The 27,028-nt window shown below is 38.6% G+C and overlaps 1 protein-coding gene across 11 annotated transcripts in view; it reads right to left on the reverse strand.

Moving 5' to 3' along the window:
* CCNY (cyclin Y) overlaps positions 1-27,028 on the reverse strand; it is a 115,952-nt gene that overhangs the window by 35,583 nt on the left and 53,341 nt on the right. For 5 of the 11 annotated variants that reach the window (XM_425973.7, XM_046928189.1, XM_025148324.3 and 2 more), the window contains exons 2-3: positions 10,861-10,935; positions 4,746-4,780 (exon numbers count right to left, since the gene is read on the reverse strand). In XM_425973.7, coding sequence (XP_425973.3) covers positions 4,746-4,780; positions 10,861-10,935 — 110 coding nt within the window. Of the gene's footprint in view, positions 1-4,745; positions 4,781-5,913; positions 5,923-10,860; positions 10,936-20,475; positions 26,363-27,028 lie in introns of those variants that run through there. The other 6 variants (XM_015282126.4, XM_046928162.1, XM_046928205.1 and 3 more) reach the window with 4 other exon arrangements.

The following is a 27,028-nucleotide window of genomic DNA, read 5'->3' on the forward strand; positions in this document are numbered from 1 at the left end:
ACTTCATAGAACTTACTGCCTTGAGGCTGACAGAAGTCAAAAAGCCTTCACCTTAGTGGACAGATAAGAAAACAGCTGAAAGATATTAGGAAAAAATAAAACAACACACATTTCAATTCAGCTAAGAGAGACAGAACCTGAGGATTCTAACTTACTGGAAGCCTGAAAAAGCATCCTGAACAGCATTTGTCAAGAATGGCATTGGTACAGTGAACCTGCCAGACGGACCAGACAGCCTACAAAGGTACTTCTAGCCCTGTTGATTTGTGATCTTGCAATGGAGAGGAACAAAGACAAGATTAAGCAATCTGTAGGAGAGCTGCAAGAGCACCTGAGAAGCCTCTAATCTACCTTCCAGTTTATCTTGTTCTTCTCTTTGAGTAAGGAATGTTAATTAAAATATCTTCAAGAATTTGGCCAGCAATAATAAACTTTTTCAATAGCCAGCCTCAGGCAGTCCACGTAATGAAAACTTCTTCTCATATTTTATGTTGTGCTTTGCATTTTTCATGGATTAAAGTACCTTTCCAGACTGAGTTCCCATTTCAGTATGTACCATATTTACTCTCATAATCACTAGCTGAAAGTATCTGATTACCAGTCGTGCGCATGGTAGTCTCACAACAGGGAAGCAGAACAGCCTCTCGATCCACCCTGACAGGAAAATTTGGGGGCTACACAGGAGCAAATAAATACACTGCAAGCATGCAGAGAGGTTCACAGAAAGCGCTCATGCCACAGAATTTACACCACAGGGCCCCTCTGTTGTCTGCAAGCCCCACCAGCAGTTCTGCCTGTGGGAAGACGTTTCCCTGGCTGGGAATCACAGAGGACTGCTCACAGGGACAGGTTTCTGGCATGACTGATACCCAGGAACTTCTCCCCAAGCTGCCGAAAGACTTCCCATATTTTCACTGCATGTTACTGTTCATAAACACCAATTGGATTCTAAAAGCATATATCGTTAAGGAGAAGAAAGTTCTTTGGGGGAAAAAAACATCCTTTTCTTCTTGTCTGAATGGGAAGATATCTAGCAAATCTTTACAAAGAAAACAACCTTTTCCTGCCCTGCTCCTTTCCCCTGCAAAATAAAACCACGCAGTACAAAAAAACCAAGCTTCTGCGAGTAACAATAAAACATCCATCTTTCTCCACCCTCCCCCACTAAAAGCACAACGCGTATCTTCCTGTTTGCTTTCCTTGTCCAGGCACAGATAGCGATGCAATCTCTTCTCACTAAGAAAGGAAACGCCTCTGTCTCAGTCTGCAGCTCCATCCCCCTCAGCAGCCTGACTAAGCAGATTGAAAAAAAAAAAAAGAAAAAAGACAAGTGCACACTGAAGAAGCATTAAAGGTATAACAAAGTACAACAGCTGCCAGTTCAATGGGAAAGTAATATGCTGCAACTGCTCAGAAATTAAAGTAGGCTGGAAAAAAGCAAGCACGTCAGATAGGCTGTCGGTGGGTAACTCCCTCACTTCCAGCCCCTACGAAGATGAGTGCTGCAGTTGTGCAAAGGCTTCAACACCATCCTAAAGCTGTCATCTCCCCAGGCTCTGGGGGAAAACAGAGAGATGACGGCTTCCCCATGGCACCTGTCAGCCCCGCGTTCACTCCTTCCCCACCCAAAAAGAACAGCTGCTACTTTCTTCCATCGCACCTACTGACAAGGTGAAGCTGAGGCTTGGAAACTGCCAGCCTGTGGCAAAGCACAGTAAATCTAAGCAGGAGCCCACTGTTCGTTTGGGGACAAAAGGGAACTATCCAGCCAATGAAAATATGCTACAAACAAGACCAAGCAAGAAAGGAAAATGGCTTGATCACAGTGAGAAAGTGCATTTTTAAATGAAAAACATAACAGGAAAACAAGAGCAAAATTAACACTTTGACAGATTTCTTGAAGCTTCCAGAAGATTATTCTAGAAAATGTCACTGTTACATACAACCAAAGAGTCAATTTTAACTTATTTTCCATTCCTCCCAGTTAACATTTTGAAACTATATTTGTGTAAGCTGCCATTCTCACCTGCTACTATCCACACCTAGACAGGCAGTTAAAAAAGAAAAAGCACAACATTTATTGATGCTTCTCTTGCTACCCACATTGACTGATTGGGAGATATTCAACTTTTCCTGCAAAATAAGATACTGCGCAACAGGATTAAAATATATATATATATATTTTAAAATATTCCTGGTTATTTGACACAAAAAGGGAATAAATTTATACAGACTTAGGAAAGAGAAGATGATATTATGGAAAAAACACAAAAGAGAAGAGCGCTAAGTTACAGTGAGGAGCTCTTACAGAAAGAAAACAATTCAAAATGTATCTCCTTCATCTTGCTTCCTTAAGAGCAAAGGTGGGGATGCTGCACTGAAGGAAACAGATGAGCAGCAATAGCTCCTGTTAGAAACGCCCTTAACATTCATAGAAAAAGGGTGAAAAAGAAATAGCCAACCAATAGAGCATACTGTAAATTCACTTGAAATGTAAACACCCCCCATGATTTATCTTATACATTTGCTAAATCTAACTATTTCCTCAGATTTCTTCAACCAAGGTAGTCTAGGGAAACTAGAGTGGCTCCCAGCATCCTACAAACCCAACAGGGCTCCTGGCTGCGTACGGAAGGCCACAGCAACCACTTTGAAAATGATCACCCGTTTGTACATCAGCTTTAGTAGATTAAATACTTTGGAGGTGCTGAATGAATACTTACAGGTGTGCTCTAGTCAAACATATCTCACTTAAGCTGTTATCAACTTAAATATCACAGGCCACACTTGAAAATATGACTTATCTTCGGATATTGGCTAAGAATGTCACTAACTTGTACGGACACATACACCAAACTATAGGAAGGACTTCAGCTTCACAAGGCTGATGTTTTTTATCAGCTTTGTAATTCAGAAGTGGTACTTTCTAAGTACAAAGAAGTCAGATTTTAGCAGTAAACCATACTGAGAGAAGTTTATATCACTGCAAGCTTAGCTAGTGCTTTAAATAATACCTAAAAAAGGAAAATAGGAAAAGGTATATTCCCTAGGGTATCAAATGCATGAGCTGCTACATCCAGTCCCCCACAATGCAATTCCTCAGTGATATGATCACCCTCCCTGCTCCTGCAACAAATCCAGCACTGCCTAAAAACATTTTGTATCCGAATTTGCAACAGCGTGCTCACAGCAGAATTGAGTTAGGTCTGTTCAATCTGCCATAGAACTCCATCCTCAGTCTATCTAATGCAGAACACACCTTCTGTATGGCATGAAAAGATCCTGGGACACATAAGAACGTCACCCACATGGTGAGGTGGTTTGTCACAGACACTCTGTTAATACCTTGACGTGCAGTGACTGTATATTTTTGCATTCAAGACTCCAAGTTTGAGGCTAAAAAGCCTGCTGGAAATGACTGAACATACATTACGTCTATAGCACATTAACTCTACTATTTCATAACAATACAACTGTAATACGAACTACTCTCACATGCACTGTAAACAGTAGAAATGTTTTAGAGAGGAATAGGAGTGGGAAGCACAGGCAGTATCTGCTGATTTGGTGCAGCCAACTCTGCAGACTGTATTAACTTCATAGTAATTCATGACTTTCTTGAAATCTTGGGAAACTGTGAAAACCTCAGCTTGCTTTTAAAGCAAGGCCATAGTTTCAGAAACACTGAATCAGCACAAACCTGATCTGTACAGACATGAAGCTATCCTGCTTTGTCACCCCACTCAGCCCCATTTCAGCCTCTTTGCCACCCTCCCTTTGTGTGGGTGCAAACACTGATGTAAATCACATTGAGGAACAAATACATTTTTGCTTGTAGCTATGCTGAATCTACTTGTACTCACACCCTAATCCAGGTTAGGCACAGCTGCACAAACATCAGCACCAGCACAAGAGGAGAGAAGGAGAGCTATAAAAAAAAATCCCACTCTTTCAGCAGCTGTACCAGCTTAAAAGTGGCTTGTGAAATTACGGATTATAATTCCAGATTGAAAAAAAAGTTGTAAACTTCTCCCCATTTCACCCTAAAGACAAAAATCATTTGAGAAACAATAATTTCTTTCCCTCCTCCATTTCACTGGGGCACGACTCCGGGTACTTCAGCACAAGGTGGACCCTCTGGTTCCAGGTGCTTTGGTAGCATAAACAGTGCTAAGAGGAGAAAGACCCTGATCCTACATCCAAACCTGGCTGTAGGAGATTTGCTCTCAGCTTCACTGGGAATTCAGTTCAAACAGAGGAGAACTGAACTGAAAAATGCCCAGGGTACAGAAGCGTACCAAAACCCCACGTTCACACTGAGCACATACCACATAACAAATACACATTTACATTGCATCAGCAATGGTTGGGTACTTCAAGACTTCTGTGTAAAAATGGAATGCCACAGACTCTCTGGCAACAGCAAGCTTACATATAAAAGCAGTTTAAAGTTTTGTGACTTTTGTTTTGGATTAATTTTGAAAATCATACCAATGTCTGCAGCTCTTCATCCCAGCCAGCAGCTGCCTGCACACGCTGGTTGTGAGCATGGCACTATCCTGAAAACAACAGATCCATTCCACTAGCTCAGTAGCTGTGACCTATGCTTCTGGATCCTGATGCAGAGCAGACTTCTGAAGCATCAGCATCCTCTCACCAATACGGAAATCATATGTGAAAACTCTTATTTACTGTATAATATAGACAACAAGGAGAAAGCTGCATAGCGAGGCATTTTCACTTACGTGGTTTATATAGAGACTCTTGCGTTTTTCTCTCACTGCAAAAACACAAAATATGATAGAAATATTACATGACTATTTTTCCTGATTAAGCTTCTTACATACCATTTATAATAAAAAGAACAGGAGGCTATCTACGTATGACATTGTCATTGCTCTTGCACTAACCATGTATACTTATATATCAAATACAGAATAAACATGTATTTGTATGTTTAAAGGCATTTACGCTCACTAGTGTGGTGATGGGTTGAAATTCTCATCCATTTGGGTATTCACTAGGCATTGGTACACATGGGAAGGTTAATAGCAGTAAGCTACGGTCCAAGTCAGCAATGGATCAGCCATCCTTCACCAGAGATCTCTGCAGGTACTTTGCATCACGAATACCTTCGTGCAAGGTACCTTGCTGCACAGTGACCTACACTATCTTGCATGAAAGCACCTAAACAGCTACCCCATGGAGTTAGCAAATTCTCATCAAAGCTTACTGTGCACTAACTCCCATCAAAGTGCTTTGAAAACATGTATGCATTATCCCACTGCCTTTTCTAATGGTAAGGTGCAAGCCTGAAGCTATTACTCAGGTCAGATGTAACAATGAAAGTTGGTGAGTAGAACTAGTCATCACAAGCAAGGGTTGCAAGTCAAGGCCAGAGTGAGCAGCCAAAATACTCAATAAACAGCAGCAACAAAAGAGACATGTATGGTCTTAAATATCAGGCAAATGTTTATTACAGTAGATGAAATATATTATATTTAAATTTTTAAGCACTTTCCCAATTAACTCACCCCATAGAGCCTGTGGAGCTCCCTTCCCATGAAAATACCAAAGCATTTAGGATACGAGTCTGGAGGCAACTAATACATAAATCAAACCGCAGGATTAAAGTAATAATGGTTTCATGCTGTAGATGATTAAATGCACTTCGGTGCACTATGATTTGAAAGCTATGCAACCCGATGCACTTAGCAAAATAAGAGCGTTTGCAATGGTGGGATAGCCTGTCCATTCCCTGTTGGATGAGAAGCCATTACTTGTGATTCATTTATTTTTTAAAAGCAAGCAATCTGACATAAACAAGGCTGTACGTGTGGATACTGTGAAATAAGTGTTTAATGCAGACATAAAACAAAAATAAAGTAAGAAAATACTTTAAAAAATCCTTACATAATTTTCCTCCCAGGGAGCAGAAAGGAGAATCACACATGACAGATGTTAGCCATGTCACTTAGTACATGCTCAGATCCACAGTTATGGACATTGTATAGGAGACAGAGTAAAACAGGAACAGCAGGAGAATTCAGATTGTCGAGCAAATAGTTGAACACTGCTTGAAACCCTGCTAAAACACTGCGCTACACTTAAGTTCCATACACTGCATTTACAACCAGCAAAAGACATAAGTAATCTAAAGGGAAACAACAAAATGATAGTAGGTACTTCTAAGAATAGAGAAAGTATTTGTCAAGCATTGCACGTTGCATTTAAAAACCGTTTGGATGTGGTGCTCAGGGACATGATTTAGCAGAGTGCTGTTAGGGTAGTATGGTTGGGTCGTGGTTGGACTCGGTGATCTTTAAGGTCTTTTCCAACCTGAGCAATTCTATGATTCTATGATTGCAATATACAGACAGTAAACAATTCTGATAAGTTACATGTAAACCTAATAGAGTACATCAGTGAAAATTAACAGCTATTAGCTGTGACATTTCAAGCACAGTTAAATATTTAACTGACAACAATCACAATTACTCCTCAAACAAAACTATTATGGACAAAAATCCAACAAACACAGTCTGCACATAAACTCCAAATCTCATTTTTAAACACCATTTTTCTTTCTCAGACTTTATCTTCTGTATTTTCCCTTGTACCCATTACACTACTCCACTCCCTATAAAAGTACTATTATTTACCAAAGCAATAATATCACTTACAGCTCTTAGTGCTATTTCCAATCTCCAGAAAAATATACTAGTGAATTTATACACACCTTTCACTTCATCCTGTTCAAACACCAATTTGTGCCACACAGTTTTCCAAGCACCACCTTGACCCTCTTTCCCTTCCTTTTCACATATAACAGAAATTTCATTAGCTTTCACTGTCCAGTGAGGAACTACAAGAAAGCAGCTGTGCCTTTGTGCTTCTGGACCATTCTACCACAGCCTGAGGCTCAACTCTTACCAGAACATACGCCAATGGGAAATGCAGCACGGTAGATGCTCTCTTTTGTGCTCACAACCCTCCCTTTACACAAAGGATTGACAATTACTGCAAGAAGCAGAAAGCTGTTTCTGCCAGTCTTACACTAGAACTGTTGTAAAGAGGTATGTCTCTGCTCTTTGGCTCCAGTGAGTTTAGAGATGTTTTGCAGTGCTCACATGGCACAGTATGGTCTTCAGCAGACCGCAGACTGTAGCTTTATAATTAACCATCATTTGGAAGCATGAACTGCAACTCTGGGCTTTTGACTTTCAGCAATGGGTTTTGGATGAAACGAAGCTGAAGAAATTCATAGTCACAGTTTAAACAACTGAATGAAGAAACTTGTATTTTCTAACATTTTTAACATTTGAAAATTGGAATGGTATTTTTCAAGTCAAGACTGATATCTGAGATGCTGCCAAATGTTCTTAATTATCTTCATTTCTCATTTCTTCAGACACTTTCTATTGTTATTGTTGAATTTTTGCTAGAGTAGGAAAACATATTATCCGGGAATAAAAAGGAGTGAGGAAATACACACATATGCACGTATGTATGTGTGTGAATAAGCATGTATGCATTTTTCATTGAGCTGTAATATAAATCTCATTTGTGTAATTTCTATAGGAAACCTTAATGTTGCCCATATCAGCAAAGAGGACAAAATCATTGAGGATTACATCAATGAAGATATCTCACATTTTGTTTGCGGATCATTTCATTTTGTCTAGTCTGAGAAAAAGGAAACTTATTCTAGTTCAAAATAAAATGCACCCTAATTCACATCTATCCAAAATCAAATAAATATGGTTTCAAAATGTGCTTTTTTAAAGCCAACTGTTACATTTGCATTGCAAAAAAATTAGCCAATGAACTCCACATGTAAAACTTAATGGAAGTTAGGAAAAGAGGAGAGCTGTAACCCACTTGTAGGAAAGATAATTACCAGCACCCTGGAAGAGCAACAATTGTGCTCATGCTATTGTAAGGAAAGGAAGTTATGCTATTGTAGCACTAAAGCTTGGAAACCCTAGCCTAACCACCAGCAGGTGCTAAACAGTGCAGAGCTTTTTAGTCACCTAGCTCATCCTTCTACAGCCCAAATTCACTAAGCAAGAACTAGCACAAGGCACTCAAAGAAGATAAAGATACGAAAGGTGACATCCTCTACTGTCTCCCCATATAGGGAGAACCTCTCATGCACCTAGAGAACTCCCATAAAGCCTTGGAAACATTTCAGTTACATATCAAATAAATATCTATTGTGTCTTCAATTTTTTCTTTGGAGTTATTGAACTCTCAGGTAATTAAGGGTACACTGAAACTACTGACTATGAGAGACAGTACAGATATAGATGCTTAATGTGGCATTTAAGTCACACAGAACAATGGGAAATTCAGACCTTGTAACATCCAAAGATGCTACACCCCCTTTCATTATATTTATTTAGTGTAGTTAGCTTGTTGCTCTTCACTTACATGTTGCTCACAAACAGTTCAAAGAGCAGCTTCCATGCTAAAAGCACAAGATTACCAATGAGGCTGTAAGAGCACAGCGTTATTAGAAAGCCAGACATGGGTTACTGGAAGGCCAGATGTGGAACTGCATGAAGGTAACACTGCCTCAAACAAGTCACTCCTCCACGTAGTTACAGACTTGGCCCTTTCCCACTACACAAATACATAATGAACACTCAAGAGCAACAGCCAGATCCTGGACAAAACCTGAAGTCCAAATGTCTCTCAGCTCTCTAAAATATAAACACCTATAGTTCTTGATGAGAAAAATATTTTCATTTACAGTTAACTACAGGAAGGTTTGTCAAACAACACTATATAATAATGGAAAGTGGTAGCTACATGCCCCAATTAGGTGTTTTCAGCACTGCCAGTGCAGCTCTCCTCTTCTACACTGGCTTTAGACCTAGGAGATCTCTTAGGCTGCACAGCAGGCTGCCAGAATACAATGCTACATACCACAAAAAATTAAAAAAAAAAAAAAGAAGAAGAAGAAGAAGAAGAAAAACCTTATATTTTCCCCTTAACAGGTATTCTAATGCATTTGGCACTAGGCAATATCCCTGAACAGTATGATAACTCTTAACAGCACACTTATTGCCACAACGGGCCCAGAGTACAGCAAAATGCTTATGATGGTGTGTTGCCCCACCAGAATGGGATGGCTCTTGGCAATACAATGGTAGATAAATGTTCACAAAATCTTATTTCTTTTGTACAAGACTTTGGGTTTTTACCACTAAGATCAAGAATAGCTGAACAGATCTTAAAACCTTGTTTTAAAAGTTTATATAAATTCACTTTTCTCACTCAAAAAACTATGAAGAGTTTTTTGTATTACTTACACTAGAATAAGGTTTCATACACCAACTCTAGCATGGGTGTAAACCATACGTGTTCAACCCACTGGTTTTACGGTTTTGTTGCCCTCATTTTTTAATGTTTTAATAAAACATATATATAAAAACAAGACGTTTTGTTACTTATATACATGAACCATATTCTATATGTTATATGTAGCCCAAGGCAATTTCTCTTCAATCAGTGTGGCCCAGGGAAGCCAAAAGGTTGGACACTCCCGGTGTATATAGTCACTTAAAAATTTGTAAAGTTAACTCTGTACTGCAATAAATTAATCACTATTATTGCAACGAAGAGTAATCGTCAGGTATGATCAAAATTTCATTTGTTGGAACTGAAATTTTGCCTTTTTTTCCCAACAAAATGTAATGAGAAACATGTAGTATCCACACGGGACTACACAGTCTCAAAACACTGTAAAAATAAACATCAGTCTTGACAACACGGTGTACTATGGAAATGTTATCATATTCATTTTATAGATTACCAAACCAGACCAGGATGGCACATCACATCAAGAAACACACAGTAAGCCACTGACAAAATCAGAGCTGAATTCAGGAGTCTGAAGGGCAAAAGAAGTACTCAAGTAATCAACTCTTCAATCAGAACCTAAATGCATTCTCTTTGCACTAGTCAAGCTCAAAAATTAGCACAAAATATATGGCAAGTGAAAACTACATTTTTTTTCTTTTTAAGTGATGTGCTTGACACTGTAATTTACTGTGTAAATCAAAAATGGCATTTATGGGCAACGGAAGGACAAAGAATTCATACAGCCAGAATTACAATGTAGAAAATGCTTTGAAAGTCTTGGTAGAAAATAATGCCTTTCGCATCAATTATTCTCATCTACTTCTAAAACAACATGTCATACATGTCCAGTAGGGAATGAAAGTGCCAGAGCAAATGGCTTCTATTCTGCTAGGTCTATCAAGAAGCCTGCTTAACAGATGTAATTCCAGAGCGATCATCTTGTCAAAAAATAAAAAACCAAAAAATTCCAGACAAATATATGATTATTTCAAATCCACAAGAGGAAAAGACAGAACGTTTGAGTGGGAGGTGGGTTGTTTTGTGATTAAAATCTAGTACTGTGCTCATCTACATACCAGCTATATCAGAGGAAGCTCTGGACCATTCTCTTAGCAAATGTAAACAGGCATAAAATACGAAAAAACTGTATTTCTCAGAACCTTGGCCTTCTGTTCAGAGATTTAGAAGAAAAACAAACAAAAAAACATGGTTGCATAGAAAATTTTGCACGTAGGGAAAATATTTTTGGATATAATTATATTCAACTTCATCCATGACGAACTGGAACTTACAATTTCAACGTGACCTTCTAACACTAACTCTGACAAAAATAATAATTAATTTGGCTTCTTTCAGCTCTGATACAATGCCTATGAAAGCCTCTTTTTTAGAGGGAGGGGAATTATTTATTCAGTAGCTATCACATGCATTCTAACAAAGAGTTTAGAGATAACTGCAATAGTAAATACAGCAATAAGTTCAGTAACCTACCATCTGTTTGAGATTTACTGAGAAATATCGTACTGGCCCGTGGATGGTCTGATGGGTTGAATTCCATGTTCAAATCTAGAAAGAAACAAACCAAAAATAGCATGTTAAACATTTAAGATTATCCAGCAGTATACACAGATTTTCTTATTCTTTTTAATAAGACCAGGCTTACGCACTTAAGCAGCTACTGTAAAACAAAATCAATCTTGAAGATCACTTTTTTTTTCCTTTTTCTTTTTTTTTTTTTTTTTACCCTTTTTCACACCAGTAGTTGTTTTGGCATGCAAATTGTTTCCATCAACACAGCCTTAGGATTAGCCTTTGCTTCTAAGGGCTATTTTGCTTTTGGATAAAAACAGATAAAGCAGCTTGAGAAGTCCGTACATAACAAGTCAGGAATTATCCATTTTCCATTAGTTTCTTCCCCCATACCCTGAAGCCACTGCTAAGCAGAGGAACACAGCTTGTTATATGTAATTATAGAAGAATGAAGTATTCTAAAGTAAATATTAATCCCTCTGTAGATAGATAGGTTTCCATAATTAGATGTGATTAAATAAGCACTTGTTGAAGCTAAAGGTAAACAAGTTACATCTAGGCCAGGCTATTTTAAATGATCATGATTACAAAAGTTTAGCACTTTGTGATACTTCACATGAACATAATTCTTTCTGTGATGAAAAAAAAAAAAAGTTATCAAAAACATTTACTGGGGATTTGAATCTGTCACAGCATATGAGAATTTCCAGAAAAATTACTTTCCCTAGCAAGATTAAAATCCCTTCAATTTCCTTGTTCCCAAATTCTGTGCTACTACTAATTCTTTGAAACTCCTTATGCCTGCATTCACTTGAAAGCATGCTGCTAAAAACAGCACATGATTTTTTATCATTTTTCTTGCAGTCCCCATGTGACAACTACAATGTAAATTCTCCTATATTCTCTTGATCTCCACACATACATTCCTTTCCACTTGATAGAGGCTTTTATGTAACACTACATATGGGCACTGATAAGTTTGTCTTTGGTAACTAACTTAGGCTTTCTCAATTTCTCGCTCCCCTGTCTCTCCATGAAAACTCAGAACTGAGAATTAAGCCTCAGGTCTTACAAAAATAACAACAAAAGAAATATTTGCCCAAAGGCCAAGTTCTCCCATCTGCAACTTTCTTCTTTCACCATCTATCACCATGCTCCATTTTTCATTCCCCTTCTATTTACAATTTTACTAGGCCTTCCCACATTTTTCTCCTGATCATATTCATCTCTACAAATTCATTTTCCATCTGTCCTTTCTGGCATTTATGATCTCTTGGTTTCCTCTTTGCCCCCCTGCATCTGACACCCATGAGATCACAGACTCATAGAATATCCTGAGTTGGGAGGGTCCCGTTAGGATCATCGAGTCCAACCCCTGCTCCATACGGAATCACCCAGAATCAAACATCCTATGTCTGAGGGAGCTGTTCAAAAGCTTTCCAAACTCCAGCACTCAGGGCTGTGCCCACTGCCCTGGGCAGGCTGTTCCATGCCCACCACCCTCTGGTGCAGAACCATTCCTTGACCCCCCGCTGCCCCTTCCCTGGCACAGCTCCATGCCGTTCCCTCGGGCCCTGTCGCTGTCACACAGAGCAGAGCTCAGCGCTGCCCCTCCGCTCCCTGTGAGGAGCTGCAGCCGCCATGAGGCCTCCCCTCAGCCTCTGCTCTGGGCTGAGCAAACCCACGGACCTCAACTGCTCCTCACATGTCGTGTGCTCTAGACTTTTCATCGTTCATCACTGCCCTGTTGAGCAACCTGACATGCTGCAGGTGTTTGGAGATCACTTCTGGGGCAAGTAATGGACCTCCTACTTACTAGGAAGAAATCAGGAATAAAAATGAACAATTCTTCAGTTAGAAAGGAGTCTTATTACTGTTATCCAAGCCACAAAGGAAAGACACAATAAAATTTCCAGAAAAAGTCATTTTGATTCTCTGAGAAAGCACAATCGCTAGCCAAGCTTAGAGAAGACTTTAGGTAGGTCACCTTACCACTGGAAATTCTGATTGGAAAGGACTGTCAAATAGAAAGAACATTTTCTTATTACTTTCTGCATCTTATTTAGACGTGGGGAAGAAGAAAAATTACCCAGTGTGATAGACAGTGCTACTGAAGACTGCTTTTCATTTCAGCATATTTTTTTCCATTGAACTGAATTCAAGATGTAAATCATTAAATCAAGAATAATCATAATCAGTGTTTTAAAACAGCAAAATACATTGCCTTTTATTGTCCTCTTCATTTTTATCAAACAGTACAATACATTACCATAAAGTGCATTTTAAATAAAATAAAAAACAAACACTGCAGACAGTTTTTTCTGTAAAATCTTTTAAAGTACAGCAAAGGCAATTTCAGCTAACAAAACAGGACTGATAAAATGCAACTGAACTCAACTGTCAAAACACTGTCCCCAAAGCAATGAGCATTCCTTTCCTTCATGCCTAGAAAATTGTCTGCTTGGGGAGTAATAACAGCCTGGTACAGGCTTACAGTCTGCCTGCGGGGCTGAAAAGAAAGGAAATCAATTGCCACATCTTGCAGTCAAATCGCAACTATTTCAGATTCCTGTGTTGTAAAAGACTGTTATGCAGAAGACGTGGAACAGTGGAGGACTTGAAGTCTTTCTAAAAAAGCACAAGCTGTTTTCTGGCAGGAGTTGAAAGAAGGCTAGCAAGATCCAAACTCAGCAGCTGCAGAGGCCAGAGCATGGATTTGGAAGTGGCCTGGGTGAGGCAGCTGCCTGGGCTCCTTCCCACCCCACCTGCCCCAGACTATACACTCCAAACCCCTCAAAGTACACCTCCTCTTCTGTCAGTGCCCCTTCTGCCATCCCTTCCCTCCAATCAGCAGCCAAACACATCCTGTTTGTCTCTTTTTTTCAGACTGCCATCACCAAAATTAGAAGTGAATGACGTGTAGGTGAGCAGCGAAGCCTGCCAGGGCTGGTCACCCAGCACAAGGTGACCCTAAGAAGACAAGCAGTGCTAAGAGTCCCCACTCCCTGTGAGGAACAGCACAGCACTTACTCCTAGGTTTCTGCAGGCAGAAGAAAGCAGGCTGTGTGGTGTGTACCTGCAACCTCATCACTCCCCATTCCTCCCAGAAAAGCACGAGGTAAATCCGAGCACTCTACAGGCACTGGTAGGACCACAACACTCCAAGCCATTGCAGCTGCCGTATGGGGAGATTAAAACGGATATTGTTTCACAAGACACAAGGAAGATTTCACTTTCTAGAGACTGAAATTTACTGTACAGTTTGGAAATAAATGTCCTTTTCAATCTGGGAACCATTTCTTACATGTCTGCAATTAGAAACAGTGCTATAAAAGAGAGATCAAATATTACACACAAATCTGAAGTTACCAACTCATCGCCTAAGGGCATTAACCATCAAGAAGCTACCTCCATCCTACAGTCATATTGCTTTAGTGATACCAGTTGTACTTTCTAGCATCTGAAAATTAAAACAGCCACAATATGAATGCTTTACCCACTTTGTAATGGAATAACTGATGTTAAAAAGAGATATAAACTCACAGTGACAATATTCAACTGCTAGAGAGAGAAGTGAGAGCCAGAATTTCAATTATTGAAATGTGTACAAAATTTTTATCCATTACCAGCAGTCTGCTCTATGACTCATCATAGCCTTACAAAGGAAGGATTTAAAGTGGATATTTTTCTAGCAGTTACCCTGCATTCCAAAATGTTTTAAGGGGAAAAAAAAAAAGTCTCAAAGATAATCCAAATCCAAAGTCTTTCACTATAGATTTTTCTTGTCCAGAAAATACTGGTTTCTGATTAGCAGACATACTGCTTAATTACAGGTCCTTTGAGCTCAGAGCTTCTGTGGTGTTTTACTAAATTAAAAAATGACAGGACGAGTAACAATTGACACAACAATTTATAGAGCTACACAGTGTCTTAAAAGAATTTATTGTTATAATAGTTACCATCAGTAATAAATACAAAGATAATAAATTATTAATGTTTATTCTATTAAAGTGATATCTGAGTGTAGATATATGATATGAAAGCGGTGAAACATTGGCGAAGGCTTTACCAATAACATTTATTTCCATAAGTTGCTTAAGTAAAGCTAATTAAACCTGGAAAAATGTTAGGAATAAAAACACATTCTTTTCCCTTTAAACACCTGTTCTGAATATTGAAGTCACTGGAGATCACAATAAGAAGTTAACTGCATGCCGGAACATTCCTGAAACCTACTCAACCCAATACCATGCTTTTGCCCGCAGAGAACACCTCATCATTTTGGAATATTTTGCTCCAGCTACACTAAATACAAAATACAGGAAATCCACACGTAAAACAAATACTCCTGAGGTAAAATTAGATAGGCTCTACTCTTGCAAAACATAAATCCCTTTTACAGTATCAACTATAGTTCAGATCTCTCATCTAAGATTCCTAAAACTTTATGATTAGTCAAGCCTGGAGTATTACACCACTTAACAGAATTCTAAAGCACGCTATGCAGCGAAATGTTAAATAGATGGGAGATATTTTCCTAGATTCTTCGAAGTTCAAAGATCAATCTGGATTTTTTTAATTTATTCTTTCAGCTCTAAAGGACTATTAAGTTACACAAAATACAGTTCCCACACAGCAAATGAAACTTTCAGGTTTTTTGGATTCTCAGGATTATAAACCGAAGATGAATGTCAATGCATACATGTATGCATACACATACACACATGCATGTATCCTCATCTATAATAGAAATAAAGATGTCTACATAGATACATATATATCTATAAAGATACATGCTTATGTTATATATATATATTAAAATGTCATTTACATGAAAATGTATACAAAATGTCTTTATGATAGATATATATATTTAAATCGTGCCTAATTTTGATTAGCCAAATAAAAGTCAGACTCAGGAGCACTTCAGCTAAGGGATCACGTGCCTAAAAGCAATTTGTACAATTTTTGAGTATTTGGGCAAGACAGGAGTTACAAATACATACAAATAAACTTAAGATTGCATTCTCTTTCTCTTTTAGTACCATGCCAAAATAACAGTTCTTGCTTCCAGATTTATTCATCGAATAAATTTTCAGTCTCTCCAAGAACAAAAGGTAGATTTTGACTATAACTCAATCTGAAGTTTAAGACAATAATGTGAAGACCACAATGAGATTCTCGCTGGGCACTGTGAGAAACTTCATCCCTGCAGCCACAGTAGCTGCCTTCAAATATGGCCATAAAAAGAAGTGAACTGTAAAACAGTTCAGTTTCAGAATTGGACTAAAGCCCAGGCAAGATTTTTTATCTATACACAAGGTCTTAAAAAGCATTACTGAAATGACAAATACTGGATACAGCTTCAGTTTGCACATTTCAAAAGGATAAGGAAAAATTTCAGATGAGTGTAGAAGAGACCTCCAAGAATGACTGGTAGAAAATGCCTTCAAATAAAAGCCTTAAGAAGTTCAAGCTGTTCAGCTGATCAAAGAGGAAATCCAGGGATTTTCTGCAGCTCGCAAGTACCTCCACGGGGGGAGAAGAATAAGTACTGAAAATTCTCTCCAATCTAGCACACAACAGAAGAAAAGCAATGGAAAGTGAAGCAGAAAGGTCTTAATTATGAATTTGGAAAGAAAAAAAAAAGGTTAATTAAGCACTGAAGCTCCGCCCCTAAAGAACTCAACATATTTTGATGCTTTCCCTTTCTAGAACATTACTTCCAACAAACATCTTTAGGCTCCAGTCTTGCATGTGTACTTAGGCTTCTTTAAGAATAGCTAGATGCAAGTTCCTCTCTTATGATTTATGCATATGCAGGTCAAACCAGAAGATCCCAGGGGCCTCTAGCTAAAGTTAATCTTAAGACAAACAAGTGTTTAAATTACCAAGCACAAGATCTCAGCAAATCCCAGTAAGCTTTCTAAAACTGCAATTCTTACTTCAGGAAGATTTGCATTTTAAGATTTGTTGTTAGAATACATTATATGCAAGTTAAAAACAGAAAAGAAGGGGATGATGTTGTTTGTGGTAAAATTTTAACAGAAAAATAACCCTTTTTTTTTCCTTTTTTTTCTTTCTTCTAGCTCAGGAGTGTATTGAGATAGAACCACACAGGGCAAGAGGCCGAAGGATGGGTACTGTAGCAACTAACCTCTGAGTAACACGCATCAAAGCTCCTGTTGTTACACAAACAGGAAAAACCAACGCTGTTGGCTGCTTTGTCATAGTGCTTGTGGGCTGCAGAACAGAGAGCAGGCCTGAAAGTGTGTTTATTCTAACAGAAAAAGGTTATTTCCTTTCTTTTAAACGATGAAAGTCAGGTAAGTTTATACTGCCAACATTCTGATGCTGATTCAATGATGATCTAATATCTAAACTGAGCAAAACATTTGTTCTATATGTCAGTAGTTCTGAAATAATCAGCAGAAATTATTTCTTCCCTTTAAGATGGGAAGGCTATCAATGCCACCACACAAACACCTCTGCAGTTAAAGGGAAGACAGTGTCACATTAATTTCAACCCACATTTCTTCTTCCGAGAACATTCACCTGTTCATTATTTAAAGAGACTTCAGGTAAAGAAAAGAGCAGACCTGCGAGGGGCCAGAGAGGAACCTGCAGCTGAGCTGGCCCTACACAAATTAGTCAACCTCCTTGCCAGCTTTTCTACATCCACAACCTGACATTACAGAGCAACTCCCAGGTCCAGCCTCATGCCTGGAAAGCAATAAAACCACTGCAGAGTGTTTATCAAGAAATTAAAGGACAACAGTGAGGGCAATGTTTGAATAAGCCCCACAAGTTTGAAGACAGCACAGCCAAGGGGCTCTGGTGGTCTGTTTCCTTCTGTAACAGCCATTAGCCATTTAGATATAGAGTTTATATACTCCCTTATTTAGAGTTTAGATGTACAGTTGCACATATTCCCTTAAACAACTACTGTGAATAAAAATTAATTCCTTTACAAGCTGGGAAGAGCTAAATGGGTACCTCAGCTAAGAGCACTTCCCTCATCTGTCTCCTGTCAAATGAAGCAAAGAAACCCTACAGATTACTTTAAAAAAAAAAACAAGAGAAAGAAGGGAAATGACTCCAGAAAACAACTTCTCCCCATTATCAGGCATTTTCATGCACATTATTTTCATTTTACAACATCATGATTTATGTTAAGGAGCCAGAACACATTTGGAAAACCATATGACTAAGATAGTACTAAAGTTTCCTTCCATTTGAGACTTCTGCACATTAGTTTGGGGTATCTCTCTCCAACATTGAATAAACCAAGTACTGCGAATAAAATAACATGGGACGCTTTCCACTCCTAAGTTTTCACAGCCTCTAAGCCAAAACAGGACTGTACTGCACTCCCTCATTTCACTGTGCAACAACAATAGTTGCATGTGCTTTTACACTAACACTTCAAAGATATGAGTTCCACTACACAGAAGTTTCGGCTTATGTCATTCAAACATAACATGACTGCAGCAAAAGCAGGCCAACAAGACGTATCAGTACAATTGAGACTACTTTACATCTAGTGTAAGCAGGTAAGTCACCTCTACACAAAATGCCTTCTCACTGCAGAATTCTTGCGAGAAAGAATGTTAACGGTGGCATCCTGGTGCTCTGTCACAATGATTATGAGAAGAGAAGAAAGTTGAAAATTGGAAAGCTCTCAGGAGGCAATTGGCTGAAATAGTGAACTCCTTCAGATTTGGCTAGATTGCTGGAAAAACTTGGCTATAAACTTTGCCAGCCTGGAGCCACTGTATTCTCTGCCTATCACTCCAAGGAAACAACAGGCACGTTTCTCAGCAAGTTCCAATGACACGGTCACTCTGTCCCAGGTTCTGCTGTGATCTCAGACTTTGAGGGAAACAGGGTTAGTTCTTAAACAAAAGGAGCTCTCTGTGGCAAATAATGCTTGTTTCTGTATAGCTTTTCCAGACCAGTCTGTCAAGCTATTGCACAGAACAGTTCTCACAGACGCAGCTATATTTATTTTCTGTTCTAGAAGGAGAATCACTTATATAACTTTTCATATGAAAACCTTGCTTGGCCTTTTTCTCAATTAGTTTTAGTGTTGTATTATTTTTCAGCATTTGTATTTCCTTTCACTGCAGTCTCTCCCAGTGAGACAATTCTCAGCAGCAAGTTGCATCACCAGAAACAAAGTGGTACGTAAGTTTCTTTGTCAGTGTCTCCTTACATTTAGAACAGAAACGATGCCTATTTTTATTGATGTAGGCTGCATATGCTCTCCCTTTTGACTTTCTCATTTTGTTACTCGACACAACTTGAGAAGACAGTATTCAAGTTTGTCAATTCTACATTTCCTTTTAAAAACCTTCCAGCATTAAATTCCACAGAACCCATGACATGTGGCCGTATCAGGAGGTATCCCATTAAAAGCACAGGCTGGCGTCTCTCCATACTGTGTACATTCCTACATAACATGGCAGAATGTCGCAACCTCTACTGCTTTGCTATGCGTCTCGGGTGGGTTTTATTGACATCCTAACTACTGCCTACTTTTGTACACGTCACTCATGCACCACCCGAGGCACACACAGCAGCAAAGTGAACAAAAGTGCTGTCCTATTAACCTTAAACTGAAATCAATGCATTTATCTAATGCCCCAGTGACATTTAGCACTACAAATGATTTTTCCCGTATGTATTTTTTACATCACGCATACACCGCACTAAAAGAATTTTCTTTGTCCAATATATTAGATCCAAAGGCAGGCAGGACAGAATGTACACAGCCTGAGAAAGACTTCTTTTAAAAATATATTATTTTTATAATAATAAATAAAAATATTTGTTCTCCTCTCAGAAGTATTTCAGAAAAATTACATTATGGTACACTCGTATTTAACATAAGGTAATCATTTTAAATTATACATGGAAACCTTTTACAGATGTAAACACAGTGTCATTACAGATGTGAACAAATGACACCAACTGTTGACACATCAAATTTTCTTACTTGTAGTTCCAAAATATTCAAGCAGTATTGCCATGTTCTCCACCAAAAAAGGCATCAAGCCATGAATGCCACAGGTAAGGCTGGCTGTGATTCTAGCCAATCTCTCCATAAATTTAACACAGATTTTAGAAGGGAATTATTTGCCACAGAGTCAAACACACAGTACCAGTTAGTAGAAGTGTTGGGCTAACCTACAGTAAATTAACTGATTTTACTTGAGGACACAGATCAACAGAAAGGAGCATAATAGTCATGATCATCATCCTACAGTTGAGCTGGCACTGTAAGCTTTAATCTTAGACTGAAGCATCACCTGCAGCTCTGCATCAAGGTGTATTTGTTTCACCATTTCTAAAAGCATTCCTATTGCCATAACAGCATTAAGAAATGGAATGACCTTAAGGGTGTGTTATATTCTTCAAATTAGGCCCTAAGATTTTGAGCTGTATCTCAGCTCTTCATATGGAAAAAAACAACTTCATAATAGTGGTGCAGTTTCTGCAGAGCCCTTACAGCAGATCAGAACTGGTAGAGCTCACTTTCCTCATTCCCTTACAGAAACATTTTTAATAAATTACCAGAGAGAATGTCATCTCTTCAGGACGTCGTCTTCTTTTCCTTTTGGTTTGCTACTGAGCTGTGATCTGAAGTTAAAGACTTTATCAAACAACAGACAGGTAATCAGTGAAATACAAACAGAAAGAATCTACTCTGGTTTCTCAGAAAATTTAGTGCAAGTGTATCATAAAGCACTTGTAAGGTTATGTCTGTGATTTCAAGGGCAGCAGCTGCTTTTTTAATATGCAAAAAACGTAATTTGCAATCTTTTCTGAGGAACACCATAGGATGCTTGATAAACTACAATAGCAGGCTTTCAATTTTTCCCCTGCAGATTTATATTCACATGGCAACCAAATTACCCTGCTGCCAAGACACAGTGTTATCATTCATACTACGTGTAGTTCACCACTTATACCTGAAAAGCAACCTTAACTTAAAAATCTCTCATCACTGAAACTCTATGTATGTGCATGTATACAAATGCCTATGAGCACATACAGCTAGACCTACTACAACAAACAAGTAAGCTTTGATGCAGTCCCTCAGCCCAATAAGCTCAGCTCCCATAAAGTCCAGTCCTATGGCGAAACACATATAATACAGCTCACTCAAAATATATCCAACTTGAGATACAGACAAGTAATTGTTGCCTGGACTCCAGCCACTACAACTTGTCAAAACTAAAGATCTCCAACCTCCAAATACTTCACCTGTCCACAAAAAAAATATTAATCTGACTCACATCCTCTTCTCCAGTAATACCTGACAAAGAAAAAGGAGCAAGAAGATGGAGAATGGTGTGTTAAACTTTGAAGAAACCAACTGCGGATCTTTAATCAAAATATTTTTTACTGATATTTATCCTCAGAAGAGTCAGCACAGGACCATCAAGTGCTGATCTTAGGTAAGCAACCTTTGACAACTCAGTATGTTGTACAGTTGTCAGTTCAGGGTGATTAAGAAAAATAGTATACTGATACTGTATTATTTGCTGTGAATTTATAATGACTTAAAACACTGTAATTCATCTTCACTATGATTTACCTTATTACTCTGAATATACAAATAGCTCTAAAAGTTTAATGTATTTACTTTCAAATAAATAATACAGAAATGTTTTGTACTTATCCCAAACATTTACTTATTCCCCAAATCATATTGGCTTAATGCCTAGGATATTGGTTCTTGAGCAGTAATTAGTTTCAGGACTGGTATCTTGCAACTCTGAAGCTCTTAACAGAAGCTCTTGGCAACTCAAAGTAAGGATAAAGGCATCTTCCTGTCTGTTTTTCTCCCAGTCACAAGGACACAGGCATTGCATATACTGCATTTAGCAACCCTGCACACAGCAGGGGGTTGAAACTAGATGATCATTGTGGTCCTTTTCAACACAGGCCATTCTATGATTCTGTGATACGGTATTCAAGTCTCGAGGCTGACCTGATCAGCCACAAGTAATGCAGCCATTCCGGCAAATAAAACTCTATCAGATCAAGATCAGAACAGGGATATCTGTGCTATTGGTTAGAAGAACAAAGGGCACTGTGAAACCGCAATCCAAAGACATGATGCAGAGGACACATGCAAAGATAAACTGTGTACAGTACTGAAAAAAAGCAGGTACTGGTATTCCCATTACAGTTGAAGGATCCAAAGTAAGTCAATCCAATAAAATCCTGGTGCCTCTTTCTGCTTCATTCACACCCCTGTAATTAGTCTGCAGGCTTCAAACTAGATAGCCAGAAAGTCAGAAGAGCACACAGTGACCATAGGAACACTACATTATCCAATCTTAATACCTTATTAGATATCTTAATTAGATACTTAAGTCAGAGCTATTCATCTAGTCACCTTAGAGTCAATAAGGCATTCGTTTTTGGAACTGCATCTTTCTAGTGGCTATTTGTCAAATCTAAAAACAAAAGTCTGCAATGAAATGGATGGGTCAAAGTCTGGGTGTGGTGACCCTTTCCCATTGACTGTATAATGGAACCACTGGTGACAAACTCAGACTAAAACTAAAATTCAGTCACCTGAAGTTAAGCCAAAAGAATTGTCTCTCAGTTACAAAATTCCTGCCTTGACGGTGTCACACAGGATAGGCTGTAGCTGTGGACACTCTGAACTGGTCCGAAAGCTGGATTCACACCCTCACATCCCACTCTCCCTTGACATCCTCTGAACACGATCTCACATTTCAGCAACAAATTCGTCTGGGTTCCTACAAACAATCTCTCCTTCACTGCACAGTCCAATTCACTCTTCAGGCCATCTTATTCTTGGTACAGCATGAGGCAGGACTGCTGCTGAAAAACAGTGCACAGTCAGATAATTTAATAACACTGGGAAAGGCAGAATAGGTTTCCTCAAGTCCATTTGATCTTGAAAACTCCAGAATCCATTTTTATCTCTTGATCTTCCAAGCCTTTTCTCAAAACTGTAAGTACACATTAAGCTTGGCTCAATATCTGGACTCTTTTTTCAGAAAACCTGTGAAACTGTTAGTTTCCGACCAAATCCAGGATCTAGAGTGCTAAGTGGCATTTTGACTTTATGATCTTTGTTGGTCCCTTTCAAGTGAATTATTCTATTGAAGTCTCATCATCAAACAATTTGGTCTCTGCTGTTTCTCAGGCACATCAGGGATGGAATATTTAAGACTCCCTATATACTTCGCGACATATTTCTCAACAAAAGATATGGGAACTAATTAAAAATATACTTAAAATTAAGTGTTTCACAAATGTGGCCACAGATTGTTATAGACTGTTTCTAATAATTCACATCTGCACTTACTTATAAGCAGTAACTTATAGCAAATCATGGGAATGTCCATGTACCAAGGCTACCAGAAAGATGCATGCAAATGCCAGACTTCATGTAATGTAACAGCTTTGGACTAACATTACACATTATTGTCTGGTAAAGAAATATTTAACTCACTGAGTTTAATTCTTTTGAGCTATTTTTTGCCTCATATAGCTCAACAGTTTCAAATGTTCAGTGCATATATCCACATAAGCACAACTAAGACTGTGTTTAACCCCTCTGGTAGATACATAGAAATAACAACCGTCAATTGCTACCACTATCAGTTAACATGGCCTCGTATCAGTCTACAAGATTGCCTTCAGAGTTGCTATGACAAAATAAAATTAAAAAAAAAAAAAAGAAAAACAAAATACAATATGGTAAATCAGGAAAGATAATTCCTAACGCAGCATACTAATCAGAATGATTTCATCAAGTCTCCTCCAAGACAAACTACTGAGGGGAATCTACCGACAGGGAAGAATACAAACATCATTAACAACGTGCATTCCTATCAGGAATGTATTTAGTCATGCCACAGATTAAATGTTTAAGCAATTGCTAGGCAGATGTGAAATTTTCTGTTCTGATGGTCTACTTTGCCAATAAAAATTAAATACAGTGAGTCATTCTACTCAGGACAGTAGTTCATCATTTCAAATCTCGTCAGAAGTTTTTCCACTGAAGCAGGCCAGACAGTTGACATCACTGAGAGGTTTAACTGGCAAGTGTGGTGCGTAGAGAAGGTAGCTACCCCATCATGCTCTGACTTGAAAGGAAGGGTAGAATGGAATAGTCACTTTTCAACAGCTGAGGACAGTTTCTTGCATTTAAAAACTTTAAATGAACATGGAAAGATGTCAGTCTGCAAATGATAGAGCACAGCACGGCAGACAAGCACCAGCTATGAAGAATGCCACAATTACCAGTCAATAAATTAGCAGATAAATGCAAAAAACTGATGCACACAGAAACATAATTCTAACTTCAGAAGAATGACCTCTGAGCATTACCATTTCAGAAACACATTGCAGGAACCAGGAACAATTGCAACTTGTACAGACATATTCAAACCAATCCAAAGGCAGAGGCTCTTCAGCAGCATCACTGCTGTGAGACACCTTCCATAGCGTGCTGAAGTACCTACAATTTCAAATGGTCCAAAAAGGATCAGACAGGTCTTGCATGACAAATTCCCTGAGAACTACAAACTACACAGCAATAGCTAGAGAAGTTCCCAAGGTGCAGTTTTTGAGAACCTAGGTATTCTGAAGAAATGCCATAGGCCTTCTCTGTTCTTACTTTCTCCCACAGGCTCCTGTGAGAAACAGGACTGTAGGCCAGCCAGAACTTAGGTCTAACCTACACTGCTCCTCCGTACATCCAAGTCCTGTTACACTGTAATCCGGTACTAGAAAAATAAACAGCTTAAATTGAACCAAATAGGTTCTTTGTCTCTGAGAGCTATTAAAACATTTGGATTAACTAAACCTAAAGCAGGGAATTAACTAGACCAGCATGTACTTCTTAAGCAAGGAGGAAAGCTGTCACAGCCGAGTAGTTTACCATTAACCAACTTTTCTCCACTGCTACAGTGTCAGCTTTCCAGTATCAGATTTATTGCAGCACGTGGACTTTCATCCTCAGAGAGCACCAACCAGACATGCATTTGCCTTTTTGGTAGCTGATGTTCTGGAAAGGAAAGAGAGGTACTGCATGCCTTCTGCATGCACTACAGGAACTAAAATACAGATGGATCAGAAGTGAAACAAATTTTCAGTAAAGGGGTAATTATTCATTTGCTTTGACTGTGCTCCAACTCCTATTAACTTTCAGGTCACTGGACTGCAATGTTGTAGTTCCTCCAGACAAAAAAATGCTCATTTCCCTTTTAATACTATGTACACATACAGTGCACATTGGGTAAGGATTTGGACTAATGCATGAGGAAATGATCTTTAACCTTCTTTCTCCTATTAGTGTATATCTAGACCAAAGATGTATCTTAAAAACAAACAAAAAACCAAAAGCAAAAAAAATCACAGAAAATTCTGTGCAATTTATAAGCTACACGGGTACATAGGTGGTAAAAACTTGCATTCACATCCTGATTTATATAAGTAGAGTTGTCTTTTGAGCAGAGAGGAACGAGGACTTCAGGTTTTGGGGTTTATAGTTTGGGTTGTTTTCCTTTCCATGTCTCTTTCAAAATCAAATGTAAAGGATTCTGTAGGCCCTTGCTAACTGTGAAAAACAACCCAGATGGATTTCAGTTTTCAACTGGACTGCTTTGCTTACTACAGTCACTACATTTTGCAATGGCCACCTGCTTCAGATATGTGGAACCGCAGACAAATAGAGGGCAACGTAGGCTAAAGATAAACACAAAACTCAGAAACGGGAAAAGAAAGAGACAGGCAAGGCAGTAAAAGCAAAGGGGGAAAAAAAACCAACAAGAAAAAAGACAAGCTGCAACAGATAATAAAAGAGCACTTGAAATGCAAAACTCTACTCAAAAACAGGCAAGGGAGACAACCAAAACAAGGGATGGCATAGCAACAGCTAATGGGCTATCATCTAAGGGCTTTTGTTAACACTTTTGACTGATATTTTTTAAACATGTTATTCAACGCATAATTTGTAACGCATTTAAGCAGCAAAGTGAGGTTTTGAGAAAAGCTTGGCAGTAAGGAGGGCCTGGATCCTGCATCCACCAAAGTGCCTAGGCCAGGCTATCTGCCACACCAAAAGCACATCACTGCTCAGTGAGAGTCTGAGAAACTTCTAACACTTCAGTAAATGCAGAGCAAAACTGGCCCTGTTTTTTAGGTGCCCCAAGATCTTGGTGGGATTATTTCTGTGAATATTTTTCAAAATACCACAACAAGAGATAAAACAGTTTTCGGATGCACAGAAGCACTCAAGATGTAGCGTAATTTTTAGGTTGTGGCCATTTCCAGCTAGAGAGACAAATCATAAATGGCAAAGAGCAAAATAAAACAAAAAAAATTCACAATATGGCATTCAAATTTTTCCCTTACTGCCTTACATTGCTTCAGAAGTGTGGGAAGATAAAATATTGTCTTCTATTTTGCAGCTGGCCTCTGACAACACACAAAAAGCGAAGAGATGTCTTTCTCTGCCTCCCCTTCACCTGCATCCTTGTTGTGCACAAGAATGACTTGAGTAAGCAGAGCTTCACCTGCTACCTGGGTCCGGCATGGATCCAACCCATATTTCATCCTCATCACCCCATCCAAAAAAATAAAATAAAAATCCCACAACTTCTGCTGCAATAATGCTGCAAAATCTGGCAGTTCCTGGCCTCCTTTTATATAAGAATTAATTTCACTTTGCTGTTTGTACTTTGTCCTAGCGACGTGAAACACGCACAGGATTTGATTATATAATCTGCAGATAAGTGGGAGAGTTCTGGAGTCCAGCCTGAAAACCTGCCACTTCTTATATGTTCAAGAGCTCAGCAGAATATTTTCCCAAAGCATATGTGTATGCAGGTGAAATCACAATTGAGTTCTTTCATTCTGTAACACTGAAACCATTACAAAGAAAAAAAAATAATCAGGTGAGATATTAATGTTAAAAATAATAATTTTTAAAAGTGCACAAAATATCTATGTAGATGGGAACCGCTCCAAAGAAATGTATGGATTTACACCATTTCATGCTATCTGGTAACTTCAGCAGTTTCAGCCCAAATACCAGCAGATCAGTCACAGTAAAACACAGCCACCAGGATTG

Source organism: Gallus gallus, chromosome 2 (genome assembly GCF_016699485.2).
Source record: "Gallus gallus isolate bGalGal1 chromosome 2, bGalGal1.mat.broiler.GRCg7b, whole genome shotgun sequence".
NCBI lineage: Eukaryota > Metazoa > Chordata > Aves > Galliformes > Phasianidae > Gallus > Gallus gallus.